At 45.0% G+C, this 19,483-nt stretch overlaps 1 protein-coding gene across 4 annotated transcripts in view; it reads right to left on the bottom strand.

Moving 5' to 3' along the window:
* The window catches only part of adcy2a (adenylate cyclase 2a), an 840,666-nt gene that overhangs the window by 371,376 nt on the left and 449,807 nt on the right, over nt 1-19,483 (bottom strand). For all 4 annotated transcript variants that reach the window (XM_038797200.1, XM_038797201.1, XM_038797204.1 and 1 more), the window contains exon 4: nt 831-992. In XM_038797200.1, coding sequence (XP_038653128.1) covers nt 831-992 — 162 coding nt within the window. The remainder of the gene's footprint in view (nt 1-830; nt 993-19,483) is intronic.

Raw genomic sequence — 19,483 nt, 5'->3', positions numbered from 1 at the left:
TTCATATGTAAACTGCTTAGAGACAGTCATTATTAAATTATCTGCATCACCAGAAAAGTTTTATGCCAGAGGCTCAGATGCCTACGTAGAGTTACAAATTTGGTTTTGGCTGTTTCACACATTGGGATAATATCACAGCAGTATGATCTTAGATACAACTTAAGAGCTCTTACAGCATTGGGACGATGCTTAAAATAGCAAGAACAGAATTTTGACAATACTTCTGCAACAAACTGCCAAATCGTTTTACTTTTCAAAGTATAATTTCGATAGTGTCCCTTGTGAGTGATTAGGAAATGAAATTAAGGCTAGGTCAATGAGCCTCATTAAGTTACAGTTGACTTGTGTCCTATTTTACAAGTTTAGATATATCTGAAGAAATACCTGATGTGAAATCTATTAATATTAATTATTATCGTTGGTCATCATTCTTACTTTGATCTTTGAAGACATTTTTACAAATCTTGAAACAGGAACAATCATCTTATTAACTGCACGTGCTTTTTATCAGATCTTAAACAGTCAATAATCAAAACATATAAAATACTGAATTTATTTATGTTTACAACAGATAAACACCAGCTGACAGAAAACTGAAGCCATATTCAGAAACGGTTTGACAATAAAACCAACTGTTCCATTTAAGAAATGCACACGGCAATATAGGTTTCGAAAGCAGAGTTACAACTTTTAAAAAAACAGTTTTAAACATCACGGTTAGCAATTTCGTATTCACTGCCAAGTTTCATTCCTGTTTTCACTTTGAGAATAGTTTGCGAATGCATTTAGGTTTCACATCTAACATCTATAAACTCTTACTGAATGCTCACCTGCCAAACCAAATGGTCCTTTATGATAGGTGTGGCTGATAGGCAGACGCTGAGCACTATGGTATGGGAGGATGAAGTCAGCACACTGGCAACTACAGCATCTCGCATACGAAAGGGCAGCATGGTGTAGACCACAAAGATAATGAATAAGAAGAAGGACACCTGGAAAGAAAATAATATCTATTTTATACTGGCATGCAAAATGGAAGAAAAAACACCAATAATTTCCGCCTCAAAGCATAAAGGTATCACTCGCTAAAACAGTTACTTGGTTTGAAAATTGTGATTGGAGATGTCCAAAGTGTTACAGTGTCCAAGTCTCGGAAGCTCATTAGGCCTGAGACCTCCTCAACGTTTGGCACATGATGTGCATGTTTATGCAAGCAGGAAAGATACAGAAATACCACAGTGCAACGTAATGGCTAAACAATGTTTTCAACATTATATATTGTCCCACTGTTGAATTAGGGGCTGTTTATCCCAGGGCTAAATCGCTGGCTTTGAAAACAGACCAAGCAGGCCAGCAGCACGGTTCGATTCCCGTAACAGCCTCCCCAAACAGGCGCCGGAATGTGGCGACTAGGGGCTTTTCACAGTAACGTCATTTGAAGCCTACTCGTGACAATAAGTGATTTTCATTCATTTCATTTCAATTAGTGGCGAATTCTGCAGTTTAGTGGGGAAAGGGGAAAATCAGATAAGGTCTGATGGCAGTTGCAGGGATTCAGATTCAAATGTATATCTTTAACTCATGCCTGCTGCGATGCAGGCAGCATGCAAACTTCCAGCTTGCTACCAAATTTTAAAATTCTAACATGCAACTGTGTGCTCAGTGCTGCTCAGATGGGTGGAGGAGTAGGTTTGTGTGCTCTAAATCTAGTCTGCACTCCTTAAAATCAGCCTGCAGCTCTGGAATGGGAGATGCAAAGGGAGATGCCTTCTGGTTGCAGCACTGCTGGGGGTGGTTGGGAAAGCACATCTGAAGAGCAAAAATGCACATAATGCATGCAGCATGTTCCAAGGTTCTCCGATTCCACACAGGAGGCATTGGTGTAGGAGGAAAGAGGGTCTGTACCCACATGAGGTCCTGCGGGCGCGATTCTCCGCCCCCCACGACGGGTCGGAGAATAGCGGGAGGGCCTTCCCGACATTTTTCCCGACCTCCCGCTATTCTCCCCCCCCCCCCCCCCCCCCACGGCCGCCCCACGACACGAATCGCTGCTCTCCGTTTTTTTACGGCGAGCAGCGATTCTTCCCTATCCGATGGGCCGATTTCCCAGGCCTTTACGGCCGTTTTCACGAATTTAAACATACCTGCTATCACAGTTCGTGAAAACGGCCACAAAGTGCCGTTCTGCACAACCATGCCACCGATTGGCACGGCCGCACCATGGCCGTGCCAAGGGTGGCATGGGCCCGCGATCGGTGGGCACCGATCGCGGGCAACGGGTCCGATTCCCGTGCACTCTTTGTCCCTCCGCCGCCCCGCAGGATCAGTCCGCAGGGCAGCTGAGGGGCATGAAAGACCGCGCATGCGCGGGTTTGATGCATATGCGCGATGACGTCATCCGCGCATGCGCGGGTTGGAGCCGTCCAACCCGCGCATGCGCGGCTGACGTCATCGTGCGCATCAGCCGCCGTGAGTCTTGGCGGCCGGGCTTAGCGAACGTTCGCTAAGCCCGCGCTGCCGTTCTTCCCGGGGCCGCGATGCTAGCCCCGACCGGGGGGGGGGGGGGAATCGGGTCCCGGGAGGTGGCGCGGAGGCTGCCGTGAAACACGGCCGGTTTCACGGCAGCCTTTACGACTCTCCGCATTTGCGGAGAATCGCGCCCCAAGGCTCTCCTGATACTGATACAATTGGAAGAGATAGCTGAAAGCCTGAATGCAAAGCAGAAAAATGTTTAATGGCCTCACACGAATGGTCAAGGTCAGTAAATGAATCACCAAATGCCATTTCCTTAGAAATGAACCACTAGTCTTGCACGTTGTTCCATTCACTACACCTCCTCACATACCTCCCCAACATTCTCTATCAAGCAGGACTCATAAGCAACATTCATAGCCTTCCCTCATCGCCACACATTTAGCATTGTTCCAAGCTGCAGCCCCACATCTCACAGCTTGCACATATACAAACTATTCAACCAACTCATAATTCAAACATTGTTCCCACTGACATTTCCCTCTTTCACGGAGGGCAAAGTGACAAAAAAAAACAAAGGCAGCAACACCTAACCAGCAGAGATAGGCATGGCTGTATGTCTTCACTCCCATAGAGAAGATGGTGGTCTTCAAGTAGCAGGGCTGAATTCATAGAGGGTGATGGTATGTTTCTAACTCATTCATTTTCCAACATCATATTTGCCCCTCTTCCCACAGTCCCTTCTGATACAAAAAATACAGATGGTGTCACAAAAAGCAGGACAAATACAACCCGACCAATTAATACCCTATCAGTCTACTGTTGATCATCAGCAAAGTGACGGAAAGTGTTATCAACAGTGCTATGAAGTGGCACATACTCAGCAACTACCTGTTCACTGACACTCCATTTGGGATCCGCCATTCGGGGCTATTCAGCTCCTGGCTTCATTACAGCCTTCGTCCAAACATGGACAAAAGAGTTGAATTCAAAAAGTGAGGTGACAGTGACTGTCCATAACATCCAGACAGCATTTAACAAGTTTGGCATCAACAAGCTCCAGAAAAGTTGGAGTCAATGGGAATGGGGGGATGGGGGGGGGGGGGGGGGGGGGGGGGGGGGGGGGGGGGGGGGGGGAACTCTCCACTGTTCAGAGGTTGTGGTTGAAGGAGGTCAATAATCTGAGGCCTGGGAGATCACTGCAGGAGTTCCTCAAAGTCGTATCCGAGGCTTAACAATCTTCTGCTGTTATATCAATGACTACCCCCTCAATCATAAAGTCAGGGGGGATGTTTGCAGATGATTTCACAATGTTTAGCACCATTCATAGCTCCCCAAATATTGTTACAGCCTGTGTCCAAGTACTGCAAGACGTGGACTATATTCAGGCCAGACTGATAAATGGTAACATCTGCACCACATAAATGTCAGGCAATGACCATCTCCACTGGATATCCAATGCCTTCCCTTCACTGAATCCCCCACCATCAACATCCTGACGGTTACCACTGATCAAAATTGAACTGGACTAGCAACTGTGGCTACAAGACCAGGGGCGGGATTCTCCCCTACCCGGCGTGACGGAGGGTCCCGGCGTAGGGGAGTGGCGCCAACCACTCAGGGGTCAGGCCTCCCCAAAGGTGGGGAATTCACTGCCCCACGCCGGAGCGGTTGGCACCAGAAGACTGGCGCAAAAAACCGCCGCCCCGGCAGCAGGGCTGGCCGAAAGGCTTTCGCCGGTCGGCGCATGCGCCGGCAGTGACGTCAGCGGCCAGCTGCCGCTGACGTCACCACTGGCACATGCGCGATGTGGGTTTCTCTTCTGCTTCTGCCATGGCGGAGGCCGCGGAAGGAGAAAGACTGCACCCAGGGCACTGGCCCGGAGTCTGAGCGGGGGGCCCCGATCGCGGGCCAGGCCACTGTGGGGGGCACCCCCCTGGGTTCGATCGCCCCCCGCCCGCCCCAGGACCCCGGGGCTCGCTCGCGCCGCTGATCCCGCCATTACAGAGGTGGTTCAAACCTCGGCGGCGGGAGAGGCCTCCCAGCGGCGGGACTTCGGCCCATCCGGGCCGGAGAATCACCGCAGGGGCCTCGCCGATCGGAGTGGCGAGATTCCCGCCACCGCCACTTCCCGGGTGGCGGAGAATCTCTGCCACGGCGGGGGCGGGATTTTCGGCGGCCCCAGGCGATTCTCCGACCCTGCTGGGGGTCGGAGAATTTCGCCCCTGGTCAGAGGCTGGGAATTCTGCCAGAGCAACTCACTTGCTGACTCCCCAAATGCTGTCGACCATTGTGGGTAGAACAGTGGTTAGTACAGTTGCTTCACAGCTTGGGTCACTGTCTGTGCAGAGTCTGCATGTTCTCCGTGTGTCTGCGTGGGTTTCCTCTGGGTGCTCTGGTTTCCTCCCACAGTCCAGAGATGTGCAAGTTAGGTGAATTGGCTATGGTAAATTGCCCTTAGTGTCCAAAAAGATTGGGTTTGGTGGGGTTATGGGGATAGGGTGGAGGTGTGGGCTTAGGCTTAGGTAGTGTGCTCTTTCCAAGGGCCAGTGCAGACTCGATGAACCGAATGGCCTCCTTCTGCACTGTAAATTCTATGATTCTATCTATAGGGCACAAGCCAGGAGTACAATGGATACCTCCATTTGCCTGGATGAGTGCAGCTGCAACAACACTCAGGAAACTCACACCAGCCAGACCAAAGCAGCCCGCTTGATTGGCACCCTCCCATGAATTTAAACATTCACCCCCTCCATCTACAACATGCATTGCAGCAAATCACCAATGCTCTGTCGACAGTACATTACACACCAGTACCACCTAGAAGGTCAAGGACAGTAAGCACATGGGAACACCGCCACCTGCACGTTTCCCTCCAAGTCACACATGATCCTGACTTGGAACTCAATCACCATTCCTTTATTATCGCTGCATCAAAATGATGCAACTCTCCTCTTGACAGCACTATGGATGTTCCGATAACACATGGATTGCAGCAGATCAACAAGTCAGCTCACCACCACCTTCTCATTGACAATTAGGATGTGCAATTAATGCTGGTCTAGCCAGCAATGCCCACATTCCACTAATACATTTTTAAAAATGCATCTTTTGATTTTCTCCCTTTCCTTCAACATAACCCACCATTGTGCCTCTCTGCTTTGAGATACCCAAGAACTGGCACCCGGCCAAACACTGATGCAGCAGTGTGAGACCCAAGAGGGCAACACTGATGATGAACAAACACTGTCAATCGATCTCACACTCATAACCGCCAGTTTCAAATACCAACAATGCATGGATTTTTGAGGTTTGCATTGAGACGGGGTCTGAATCTAGTGAGTCACAAGTGGTCTATGTCCAGGGTACGGTAAAGGCAAGCAGAAGTGCCGGCTCTGCTCTGGGCTCTGTTGCACAGGACTCAGATGAGGATTTTGATGGGGCAGAGAATAGAGAAAAGCCGATCACCATGCACAATGAAATTCTTGGTGCCATGGCATGGAAATGCTAATCAATCAAATGAGAATACTTGAGGACTGAACCATAAAGCAGTATCTGACAGCTGAAGTGGAAACTACCCAAAATCTAAGAGGTATACTGAGATAATGAAATCAGTTTACTACCATTCAGACTCAGACTGCTGCCATCATGGCTGTAGATACCAGTGCTCAAAGGACTTGGAGGGCTCCACAGCAGACCACAACAGTGTTAAAAAAATTGGCAATGCTCAGTGCACTAACCTTAGCAAGGGAAAAAAAGTGAAACTTTTGTAACATAGATGTGGCTAGCAGGCTGGGGAGTTATTGGACCTGGGTTTAACTCTGTGTATGTGGATGTTCTGCATGTATATAGGGAAGTATGTTTTTTGCCTAATTCCGTCCATGCAATAGTGTTGCACAAGCACATACTTAACATTATAGTGCAAAAGGAGAATTTGAAGTCTACACAGTCTCAAAATAATGAGAAACATCACAATTGTTTCTGATTACAGTCTGTCAGAAACAGGGAGAAAGAAAAGATAAGGTGCAGCATTAAGAAAAAACTTCTAAACATTTTTTTTTCTTTTACTCCACCTACTTCTATCCCTTATTAATTTATGTTCTCATATTGTTTCCTTTTTTCCTTATTAAATTTGTGGTGAATTAAAGTTCTTTAATTCTGCTTTTCCATTGTCTTCATGTGTCTGTTGGCACAAACAAACAAATAGGGCTTAATAATAGAATCATAGGATCCCTACAGCGTAGATCCCTTGCGAGGGGCACGGTTTAGAGGAGATGTATGAGGCAAGTTTTTTTACACAGAGGGTGTGTTGTTCCTCGTGTCTTAATAAAGCTCGTAGTCTCAAAGGTGGAGAAGATGCTTTATTGTGAATTCGTTCTGTCTTCAGAGCTTAACTTACGGCTACCTCAAATGCTGCCTGCCTGTGTGTCTTGCTCCCAGTTCTGTGAAGTGTGTCCTCACTTCCTGTCCCTGTGTATTTATAGCTCTCCCGTGCTCCCTCTAGTGCTTGCTCAGTTGTATTGCATCTACTCAGATCTACAATCACCACATCCCCCCTTTTTTCTTTACATATTTTCTGTACATTGTTAAAGAAAATTGTACAAAACAGTTACTTATGATATGTGTATCTATACAAGTGATGGTTCTATTGCATATTTTACAAAGCAAATTTATATTTATGAGTCCAATCTTAATAAAAACATTTATGAGTCCAAACTTGATGAATATGTTCACTGAGTTTTTTCTTTTGTTGTTGTTGACGTGGTGATATTGATATTGCAACTCCGTTGTGAATGTTGTCGGTGTTCCTTGTTATTTTAAGTAACCAATACGTCATCCCATGGTGTTTGCATGGTCGAACTACTGATGTTGACTGACATCGACCTTTTTCTGTGCTTGTGGTATCGATTTAGTATGTGATCTGCCTTGAAAGCTGGTGTGCTTGCTTGTTCTGTAGCAGATGTGAGTTTGTGCAATTCGTTGTCATCCCATGGGATGTTTGTAGTCTTGTCATTGTTTTGTAGTGTACTGTGGCACTGTCCTTCATGTGCAGAGTTGTACCATTTTGTACAAGTCGTTGTTTCATTGCTGTTGTTTCTGTCGTTCCAGTCTTTGTTGTTTTCGTTGCCGTTCTTGTTGCTGTTTTTGTCATTTCTGTCTTTGTTGTTGTCGCTATCTTTGTTATGCTTCTTGTTGGTTTTGTTGTTCTTCATGTAGTTTTTGTCGTTGTGCTTGTAGTTTTTGTTGGTGCTGTTGTTGTTCTTGTTTCTGCAGTGCTTCGTGCGATTTTTGTTGTTCTTATCGCGCGTCATGTTGCCTTTGTTCTTGCTGTTGTTGTTCTCGTTTCTGCTGTGCTTTTTGTTTTTCTTGTTATGCTCAATGAGTGTCCCGTGTGGATAATTTGAGTCATTGTCACAGTTATTGGTGCGAGTGTCCTTTGTGGAATCTGTTACATTGAACGTTTTGTCTCGAGAATGGTGAGAATGATCTGATGTTGCATTGATGCTGGTGACATCAGTCATTTGTGGCGGATTTGATTCGTCGTCTTTGCTTTCTTGGTGCTCCTCTTCTGGAGTCAAAATCTGCATGGTTTCTATTGGCGTGGTCTCTCTGGACTCTTGGTGCTCCTCTTCTGGAGTCAAAATCTGGATGGTTTCTATTGGCGTGGTCTCTCTGGACTCTTGAATGGCCCTACTCTGTGCTTCTGTACAGACAAGCTGAGAACTGTCAGTCTCGCTGTGATCCTGTACCTCCTGTATGTCGAGTGTGATCACCTTGTCACTGTTTTCACATGCAGTGGGTAGATGTACATTGTCTTCTTCTTGATTATGTGAGCTTGGTAGACTTTCATAGTCTGCTTGCGGTTGCTCAGATACGGCGGGTTGACCTTCATGGTCTTGTTCATGCATGGTGTTCGCCAGAGAGTGTTTGCTTGCTTCCCTTTTGGAGTCTTTCATCACTCTCACTGTGGAGCCTGTCATCGCTCTCTCTGTGGAGTCTTTCTGTGCTCTCTGTGTGGCATCGTCGTCGTCTTGGGTATTGGTGTCATCCAAAGTATCGACGATCTGCCATGGTGTTGGATTCATCTACCACGAGTAGATTCGTGTTGAGCTTTGCGACCGTGTCGCTGATGCTGTGATCAGCATATCCGAATAACCCAGCCATGTCTGAGTAGTATTCTTCGAAAACCAAATCATCTTTTTTTGCTTTGGATTTGGTATCGTTGTCTTCATCATTTTTTGCATATCCGAATAACTCAGCCATGTCTGAGTAGTATTGTTCGAAAAACAAATCATCTTGTTTTGTTTCGGATTTTTTTTTGTTCTCTTCACTTTGGGTGGTGCAGACTGCTTTTTCCAGGGTGTTGTGAGAGTTATTTTCAACTGCTGGTTTAAGTTCAGGCGTGTTTCTGTGTTCTGAGGCAAGAAAATTTGGTTTTACAGCTTTAAGTATCTTGTTTTCAATTTTCGGGGGTTTCCCTTTTAAGTAGGCGTGGTCTGGATGCTCAGACGTCATGACGCTCGTGACGTCATGCGTAGGAATCAATTGCGCATGGGCAAATCGGCCTTCCTTTACTGTGCGGTTTTGTGTCCATTGCGCATGCGCGGCTTGCGCATGCGCATAATGATCCGCGACCAAAACGTTTTGAGACATGCGCACCTTGCACATGCACATAACGACCAGCAACACAAACTTTTTTAAACTGTGCATGCGCGGCTTCTGTTTCCTGCGCATGCGCAGACGCAGATTTTAGTTCTTCTCTGCCAGAGACTGTAAAATGTGCTACAACGCCATTGTTTTGCGGATTTCAGCGTTTTTTCTTTCTGAAAGTTGTAAGTTATCTTTACTTTTCGATCTGTACTGGATTTCTGTACTGGTTTTGGCTTTGTGAAAAATTCAAGGTTTTTCTTCTTTTTGATCTGTACTTTTCACTCGCAATTTCTTGTTTTGATAGTGATTGTTTGAGTTTTGCATCACTCAGTCTCTGTGCAGGTTGGCCTCTGAGCATACCGTGCTGTTCAAATTCCATACAGTACTCTTCAAATTTTTTTAGTATTATTTGTAAGCTGTTGCTGCCTTCATCTTTTGAGTATTTAAATCCATTATATACTTTCCTAGCTTCATGTCCTGCGATGAGCATTGCTATTTTAATTTCGTCTGAGGCTGCTGCTACATCATTAGCTATGATATAAATCGAACATTTGTTTAAATATTTTGCAGACATTTCTTACATTGCCTGTCATGTCCAGCTGAGGTGGGGTTCCAAGCCACATCCTCGAATAAGCGGTGTCTTCCCAAGTCGAATGTCCAGTAGGAGTGTTTCTTGCCATTTTGGTCTTTCTGTATCTGTAGATGAGTTGTCTTGCCAGCGTCTGAAGCCACTGCTGGTACCATGTGTTTCTCCTCGTGTCTTAATAAAGCTCGTAGTCTCAAAGGTGGAGAAGATGCTTTATTGTGAATTTGTTCTGTCTTCAGAGCTTAACTTACGGCTACCTCAAATGCTGCCTGCCTGTGTGTCTTGCTCCCAGTTCTTTGAAGTGTGTCCTCACATCCTGTCCCTGTGTATTTATAGCTCTCCCATGCTCCCTCTAGTGCTTGCTCAGTTGTACTGCATCTACTCAGATCTACAATCACCACAGAGGATAGTGGGTGCCTGGAACCCGCTGCCAGAGGAAGCGGTGGAAGCAGGGACGATAGTGACGTTTAAGGGGCGTCTTGACAAATACATGAATAGGATGGGAATAGAGGGATATGGACCACAGAAGTGTAGAAGATTTTAGTTTAGACGGGCAGCAAGGTCGGCGCAGGCTTGGAGGGCCGAAGGGCCTGTTCCAGTGCTGTACTTTTCTTTGTTCGTTGTTCTAGAAGGAGGCCATTCGGCCCATCGTCTCTGCATCAACGCTCTGAAAGAGCACCTACCCAGGCCCACTCCCCCACCTTATCCCCATATCCCAGAAACCACCTAACCTGCATATCTTTGGACTGTGAGAGGAAACCGGAGCACCCGGCAGCAACCCACTCAGATACGGGGAGAATGTGCAAACTGTACACAGAGAGTCATCCAAGGTCTGAATTGAATCCAGGTCCCTGCTGCTCCATCATTCAATAAGGTCATGGCTCCACATTCCTGCCTACCCCTGACAGCCTTTGAATCCCATGATAGTCAATAATATATTTACCTTTGCCTTGCAAATATTCAAAGACCCTGCCTCTCCCGCTCTCTGAGGAAGAGAGTTCCAAAGACTCACGACCCTCGGACAGAAACAATTCTTCTCGTCGCTATCTTAAATACTCTTGCTTTTTAAACTGTGTCCGCTACTTATAGTCTCTCCCACGAGGAGAAATATCCTTTCAGCATTCACCTTGTCAAGACCCCTCAGAATCAAATATGTTTTAATGAGATCAGCTCTCATTCTTCTGAACACCAATGGATCCAGGCCCAGCCTGTTTATTCTCAATATCATAAAATCCCATTTCAGGTATCATAGAACATAGAACAGTACAGCACAGAACAGGCCCTTCGGCCCTCGATGTTGTGCCGAGCAATGATCACCCTACTCAAACCAACGTATCCACCCTATACCCGTAACCCAACCCCCCTTAACCTTACTTTTTAGGACACTACGGGCAATTTAGCATGGCCAATCTACCTAACCCGCACATCTTTGGACTGTGGGAGGAAACCGGAGCACCCGGAGGAAACCCACGCACACACGGGGAGGACGTGCAGACTCCGCACAGACAGTGACCCAGCCGGGAACTGAACCTGGGACCCTGGAGCTGTGAAGCATTTATGCTAACCACCATGCTACCGTGCTGCCCACAATCAGTCGAGTAAATTTTCTTTGAACTGTTTCTGACACATTTATATCCTTTTTTAAATAAGGAGACCAAAACTGTACACAGTACTCCAAACATGGTCTCATCAATGCCCTGCACAACTGTAGCAAAATATTCCTACTTTTTTTTCTCTATTCCCCTTGCAATAAATGACAATGTTCAATTTGCCTTCCTCATCACTTCCTGTACCTGCATACTCAGTGATGGCTCTGCATCCTGCGGGTCGAGTTCTAGACGTCCGGGCTTGAGGGCTGCTTCCATGATTTACTTCGACTGTTTTGTAAGTATATTAAATTGATGGAACCATCAATTCTACGGACACGTGCTTGTAGGATTAGAATAGCGGTTTTAATATACTTACAACAGACCCAGCCCGTTCGCCGTTGAACTTTCGATGAACTGGCTGGCTGGCTCTGTGGCACTGATCTTTATACAGCAGCTCCAGGGGGAGGAGTTCTGGGCGGAGCCAAGGGGGGAGCCCAGTACAAACTCTCGAGTACTCCCTGAGCTGCTCCCCCTGGTGGTCAGGTAGTGCAACTGCACTTACAATATCGGTACATATATACAATGGGAACAGAGTGACATTGGTAACTTATAATACCGTGTGAATCTCATTCACCACACTCAGTTTTCATGATTCATGTTCCAGGGTACCGGGATACCAGATCCCTCTATACTTTAGGGTTCTGTAATCTCTCTCCTTTTAAATAAGATTTTACTTTTCTGTATTTCCTGCCAAATTGAACAAGTTTACATTTTTCACTATATGTTACCTGCCGAATTTTTGCCCATCTGGCTATAGCCCTTATGTCCTCTTCCCAACCTTATTTTTCTACCTGGCTTAGTATCATCAGCCAACTTAGCAACCATATACTCAGTTCCTTTGTTCAAATCATTGATATGCGTCGCAGTGATACAGTAGTTAGCACTACTGCTGGGTTTGATTCTGACCTCAGGTAACTGTGTGGAGTTTGAACATTCTCCCCGTGTTTGCATGGGTTTCCTCCAGGTGCTCAGATTTCCTCCCAGTCCAAAGATGTGCAGGTTAGGTGAATTGGCCATGCTATATTGCCCCTTAGTGTCCAGAGGTTGAATGGGGTTACGGGGACAGGGTGGGAGATTGGGTCTGGGTAGGGTGATCTTTCGAAGAGTCGATGCAGACTAAATGGGCTGAATGGACTCCTTCTGCACTGTGGGGATTCCATGAAGTTATAAATAGTTGAGGCCCCATTTGTGACACTCCACTCATCACATCTTGCCAACCCAAAAATGACTCATTTATGTATGCTTTCTGTTACCTGTTAGCTAACCAAACTTCATTATCCCTACACCGTGAGCTCATATTTTGTGCAGTAATCTTTGATTTGTCACCTTGTCAAATGCCTTCTGGACGTTTTCAGTGCATAAAATCCACAGGTTCCCCTTCAACCTCGTTGATTCTTATTTCCTCAAAGAACTGCGGTAAATTAGTCAAACATGATTTCACTTTTGCAAAACCATGTTGACTCTGTCTGACTGGATTGAGAATTTTCTAACTGGTCTGTTACAACCTCTTTAATAATATATTTGAGCATTTTTTGTATGGCACATTTTAAGTTAATGCCCTTTGGTTTCCTGCTGTCTCCCTGCTTTCTTGAATAGAGGAGTCATATTCATTATTTTCCAATCTGATGGGACCTTTCCAGAAGGTCTAGGAAATTTTGAAAAATTAAAACCAATGCATCGACGATCTCAGTAGCCACTTATTTTAAGACCCTGGGATGAAGTCCATCAGGACCTGGGACTTGTCAGCTTCTGGTTCTAATAATTTTCTCAGTACCGTTTCCGTGATGATTGTCATGTTCCTATTGCTCTTTTACCTCCTGATCCACAATTATTTATGGGATGATATTTGCATCCTCTACAGGGAAGTTGGATGCAACATATTAATTCAATTCACCTGGCAATTTGTTGGTTTTCCATTATTAATTCCTCAGACTCACTTTCTAGAGGACCAACACTTAGTGTTTTCTTTTTTTATGTACTTGTAGAAACTCTTACTGTCTATTTTTATATTTCTAGCTAGCTTTCCTCACAGTCTAATTTCACCTCCTTATTAATCGTTCAGTGATTCTTTGCTGTGTTCTTTATATTCTGTCTAATATCCTCACTTGCCACCCATCTTTACGGAACTTTACGCTTCTTCTTTCAATTTGATTGAAATTATTCTGCTAAGTACGTTGGATCATCCGAAGTCTCGGACTTTAAATCAGAGTTTCACAGGATTCCAGATACAGGGTAATTTCTGCAACTTCCAAGACAATTTCTGTGTAGTCAGTGCTTGGGATCTTCCAAGACGCTTTCCAGCGTATCTTCCAGGGTACCTCTGGAGTAAAACCATCCAGCGACTGGAAAACCTGGACCATAATGTGATTTTCTTTATTGACTTCATACAACAAAATTTTCAAGGTAATTTTGAACAGTGCCTGTTGTAAAATAGAAGCTAAATTCATTTTTTTTAAATGGAGGCAATTGTGAATCTGAAAATTATGCTTGCAGCTGTTGGGACTCATATTAGGTTCCTTTATGCATCAATTGGGAGACATAGCAGAAAGCCTATAATTCGAGGGTACTCAATTGGAAAAATGCTTTGGGAGGATGAGGGAGAAAATTCACGAATGAATGGTCTGAATGGGCTACAAAGCAGAATACCACTGGTGAGCAGCAGAAGTGAAAATCACATGCTGGGAAGAAAAATAAACCTCAGAAATTGGTGAACAATCAAAGCAGGAGTGAATTTGCAACAATAGTTTTTACTAATCTGTTTTAAGTGAACGGCAATGTTTTCTAGGTTTCTAACACTTGTTTGTGATGAAAGGAGAGGTGCCAAAGAACTTGGGGAAAGCTAATGTGGTACCATTATTCAAGAAGGGAAGAAGGGAAAATCCAGGTTATTACAGGCCAGTGAGTCAAACATCAATGGTGGGGAAACATTTGGAAATATTTATCTCCAATTGGAGAAGCAAGGATTAATCAGGGATAGTCAGCAAGACTTTGTCAAGAGGAGATCATGGACGGATTTCTCCATCCCGCTGCACCAGATCTCTGGTGCACATGCCGGCGGGATTCTCCGTTTTTCCGGCTGGTCATTCGGGCTTCCCATTGTGGGCAGCCGCATGCCGTCGGGAAATCCCCGGGCTGCCAGCAAAACGGAGAATCCCGACAATGGAGAATTCAACCCTGTGTCTCTATAAGAGTATTTCCTTTATTTCCATTTCTTTTATGTTATTTCATTATTTTGGTCTATGGACCCATTATCATAATGTGCCTTTAAAACAGAAGATTCAAAGTTGAAGTAGCCTGCTTGTCAGGACACTGTGTTCCAGGTTTTGATTTTAGCCAGACTCCTCAACATCTAGTGGATCTTAGGAACCAGGTTTGGAGGGAGTCTGATCGATTGGTTGGCTGGCAACTGTGGTTTGGCCAGGCATAGTGTTCTGCCTGACAATGGAAAGTGATTGGTTCCTGTGTGATGCTTTCTGTGAGAACTGGGCAAAAGTATCCAGACCATAGAAGTGAAAGGAAAACATTCTCTCTCTCTCCTGCTTGCTGAAGTGAAATAACTGCTTTATTGTTTTAAAAGCAGTGGGTGCCCAGCACATCCTTTGCTGTGAACTTGGAATGATTCTGAGCCCGCAGAGAAGGTAGACAATCTTGCCAAAGAAAACCATCTCAAGCCTAGACGGAAGAAGAATCAAAACAAAAACTTAACTTTGAGGTCATTCCAATGCATCAAAGATCCTTAGCTTTTTACTTTTATTAATATTTTATGTGTTGTTTGTCTGTGTATAGAGTCGGAGTATTTAGGAAGGGGGGTTGGGAAAGGGGTATTAGATAGTCAGTGATATTTTCTGCCCGTTTAAATATAATACCGTATAGAATAAAAGGATACTTGTGTTAAAGTTACAAAAATGTTGACTGTAGTTTATTGGGACCAACTAAGGACCTTGGATATTTTAAATAAAATCTTATTTGAATGCATTGGATTGGATTTGTTTATTGTCATGTGTACCAGGGTACAGTGAAAAGTATTTTTCTGCGAGCAGCTCAAACAGATAATTTAGTACATGAAAAGGAAAGAAAATAAAAAGAAAATGCATAAAAGGGTAACACCTATGTTGCAACTCTGGGTCAAGTGGAGTTGGAAAAGAAATGGAAATAAAGGAAATGCTCTTATAGAGACACGGGGTTGAATTCTCCATTGTCGGGATTGTGTCTGTGCACAAGCCCAGGGTGTCGTGAGATCTAACAAATTTGATTGAATTTTTGGATGACGAGACTCGGGTGTGCAGATGAGGGTAGTGCAGTTGATAATAATAATAATAACCTTTTATTGTCTCAAGTATGAAGTTACTGTGAAAAGCTCCTAGTCGCCACATTCCGGTGCCTGTTCGGGTAAGCAGGTACGGGAATTGAACCCCCACTGCTGGCCTTGTTCTGTACAACAAACCAGCTGTCTAGCCTACTGAGCTAAACCAGCCTCTACATTGCAGTCTACATTGACTTCAGCAAGGCTTTTGACATGGTCCCAGATAGGAGACTGCAGGTATGGCTTCCTCCATAGAGAGATTACCAACTCTCTGGAGCCCCAATCCAGTAGACCAGACAGCGATGCCAGAGACACAGACCTACATGCCATCCCATTGTCTATGAGCCAAAGGGCAAGGTGAGAGGTGTTCTCGGCACTTGGAGTCTCCCCCAATTCCTCACCCATCTCAGGTAATTTTACTAGTGAGAGTTTCCAGGATTGTGGTGTCTGCTATGTTTTACACAACATGGCACTGCAATTGGGGAGACCCTGGCTAATAAGGAATTAACAGAGCTCTCGGCAGCCTCAGATGAAGAGGATGATGAGGAAATTATTAACTAGCTGCAGCATCTGGTAAGACATAAGGAGCCACTTGGAGGGACTTTCCAGTCAAATAAGGATTCACCTTCACCCTCCACTTTTACTGCTTACCTTGGTTGCACCTGGGAACCCAACGATGGCACATAATCCTTCGACTCTCACAGACTGACCATCCATAACAGAGCAATAATATGGGGGAATTGACTGGCCCTCCTAAAGTACAATGATGTGCCGTTATCTGCTCGATTCCACACATGTCTCCACTGGACCCCTAGATTGAACTGGGGGCATAAACGTTAAGGGCCATGGTGACCTTCACTGGCACTGACATTGGGTGACCATCAATGCCAACGTGACTCAGCTCTTACTCTGTTACAGCACAAAGATTTTGATGGCCTCTCGAGAGGGGCACTGTCTTCAACAACACTACTGCTCTGATATCTTGATGTAGCTCATTCTCTGTCTGGATATCCTTTCAAAAGCTTTTGCTCTGAGCTGAGGCCTGCTAGCAGTTCCCTCTACAGCCGTCTGCTGCTTCCTCATCCCAAGGCTGACTTCAGGTGACCATGAAGTTGCTGCTTTCTAGATCTCTGTGTCCGCATCTCCCATCCGTCTTAGGTTCTCCTCACTGTAGGACCCACCTTCTAAGTGGATGACAAGTGAGTACTGCCAGTCTCATGCCCATTCTCTGTTACTTTTCCAAGCACCAATCCCATCCCCTCTCATCTACCAGCAACTAGATTGCACAATGGAAGCTTGAGCCCAAAGCACTGGCACCTGAACTCCCTCTCCACAATGCAAATCTGACTGTGATGCAGCTGCCTTCTAGTCTCACCTAATAGCTGCTGAATGGAGCAATGACCTGACTTGTGCAGAAGAAGGCAGCACGGTAGCATGGTGGTTAGCATAAATGCTTCACAGCTCCAGGGTCCCAGGTTCAGTTCCTGGCTGGGTCACTGTCTGTGCGGAGTCTGCACATCCTCCCCGTGTGTGCGTGGGTTTCCTCCGGGTGCTCCAGTTTCCACCCACAGTCCAAAGATGTGCGGGTTAGGTGGATTGGCCATGCTAAATTGCCCGTAGTGTCCTAAAAAGTAAGGTTAAGGGGGGGGGGGGGGGTTGTTGGGTTACGGGTATAGGGTGGATACGTGGGTTTGAGTAGGGTGATCATGGCTCGGCACAACATTGAGGGCCGAAGGGCCTGTTCTGTGCTGTACTGTTCTATGTTCTATAAGATTTTAGTTTCGACGGGCAGCATGGTCGGCGCAGGCTTGGAGGGCCGAAGGTCCTGTTCCTGTGCTGTACTTTTCTTTGTTCTTTTGTTTGTCCCATTGCCACCCTGATATACCTCCCAGGGAACTGATGTCCCAAGACCCCTGTGCACTTTCTGAAAAATTGGAATGGGCCAGTAAAACATCTTTCAATTTTACTTAATTCACCTTAATTACCTCTGGGTTACCTTTTCTTTGCAAGCTCACACCATCCCCTTTTGACTTGCCATCCACCACTGGTAATATCTGGGCTTGGCAAGATGACAAAGAATAAAAACTAAAGAACGATACAGCGCACGAACAGGCCCTTCGGCCCTCCTAGTCTGTACCGGTCATGATACCACCATAGTCAAAACCCTCAACATTTTCTAGTGCCGTATCCCTCTATACCCATCCTATCCATGTGTTTGTTGAGATGCCGAAACACCGTTAATGTTTCTGCTCCATTATGATATTGGGACTCCATACCACATGCAACCTTTCACTCCCTCCCTGCCTCCAAGTCTGTCCAGAAAGGGATCAGAAAATCCAGCCAATCTCCCATTGTTGTTGTCTACAGATGCAGCATTGTTAGAATTGAAAACTACTCACCATTTTAAAAAATAATAAATATTCGAAATACTTTTAAACAAAATAATCCATTCTGTAACCTGTCATCTTGCATTATGATAAATTTTTGTTTGAAAAATATCCATATTATTTGATAGTCCATCTACGAATGATCTTGATTTGATTGTAATTTATAGAGTAGTAAGAATCATAGAACGTACAGTGCCGAAGGAGTCCATTCAGCCCATCGAGTCTACCCCAGATCCTGGAAAGAGCACCCCACACAAGCCCATGCCTCCACCTCATCCCTGCAACCCAGTAACACCAATATTGGACACCAAGGGCAATTCACCATGGCCAATCCACCTAACCTGCACATCTTTGGACTGTGGGAGGAGCACTTGGAGGAAACCCACGTAGACACACCAAGAATGTGCAGACTCTGCACAGACAGTGACCCAAGCCGGGAATCGAACGTGGGACCCTGGAGCTGTGAAGCAACTGTGCTAACCACTGTGCTACCGCCCATAATTTTGTGAGGGGTATGAAGATATTCAATTGTTTCCAGTTTATTCATCAGACATTTGTAAATTATTTGGAGTAGAGCGAGTCATCCACCAATGCTCATTGCAGTAATAAATAATTATTTCCTCAGAATTTTTCTTTTCCCAAACAGATTCGACAAGTATTCAGTGTTCCTTCTTCTGATGTTCCCAAGGTTAGTTCTTTTGAGAGCTAACATTGATTATTTCTTCTGCTGCTGCAGTTAGATGTTCAGGTCAAAACATAAGCATTGTAGCACTGTTTTGTCTGTAATATTAAAGAGAGAATATTTCTTTTTTGTAGGGGAAGGGAATGGAAGGTTCCCATGTTCATAACAACTACTTGCTGAAAAGGTTAATTTTATTATAAAGCAGTTATGTAAAATTGTTTTAAGAGCTACATCTGACATACTGCTCAGGAAATTACTCATATAGCAAGCAGAAAAGGTCACATTTCATTTAATCTTTCAAAATGTCTTACGGTCAAGAAGGTTTATTTGGCCTTGTTGTATTTTGTCCTTGGGCATCAGTGTATTCATTACTCTCCAAAGTAACAGCTGCACAGCTAAACTTTCTCAATGCACTCTGATTAAGTGGGAACTAACTACGGGTACTCTTCTAACAGCAATTACCGACACACATAACCCGAAAACTGCTTCTCGCACTTCATTCGTCTGACATTGCCATATTTTTATCTCCCCAAGCCTTTGGCACACAATGATTAATTACTAGTCTTCACTTGTTACCCAATCGTGTTGCAGTGGCAAATAACACAACAGTGCCTTGCCAGAAGCTGGACACTGGAAGGGACAGCTCCCAAGCTAAAGCAACAACATCCAATGAGGAAATAGCTACAAAGTTCAGGAGGCAACAGTCAGAGATCAAATTCTGTGGCATAGTGCAGGTGCCAGGCTAATGATTGA

The sequence above is a fragment of the Scyliorhinus canicula genome, chromosome 5 (assembly GCF_902713615.1).
Source record: "Scyliorhinus canicula chromosome 5, sScyCan1.1, whole genome shotgun sequence".
Classification (NCBI taxonomy): domain Eukaryota; kingdom Metazoa; phylum Chordata; class Chondrichthyes; order Carcharhiniformes; family Scyliorhinidae; genus Scyliorhinus; species Scyliorhinus canicula.
This window is presented reverse-complemented; position numbering and strand designations above follow the sequence as displayed.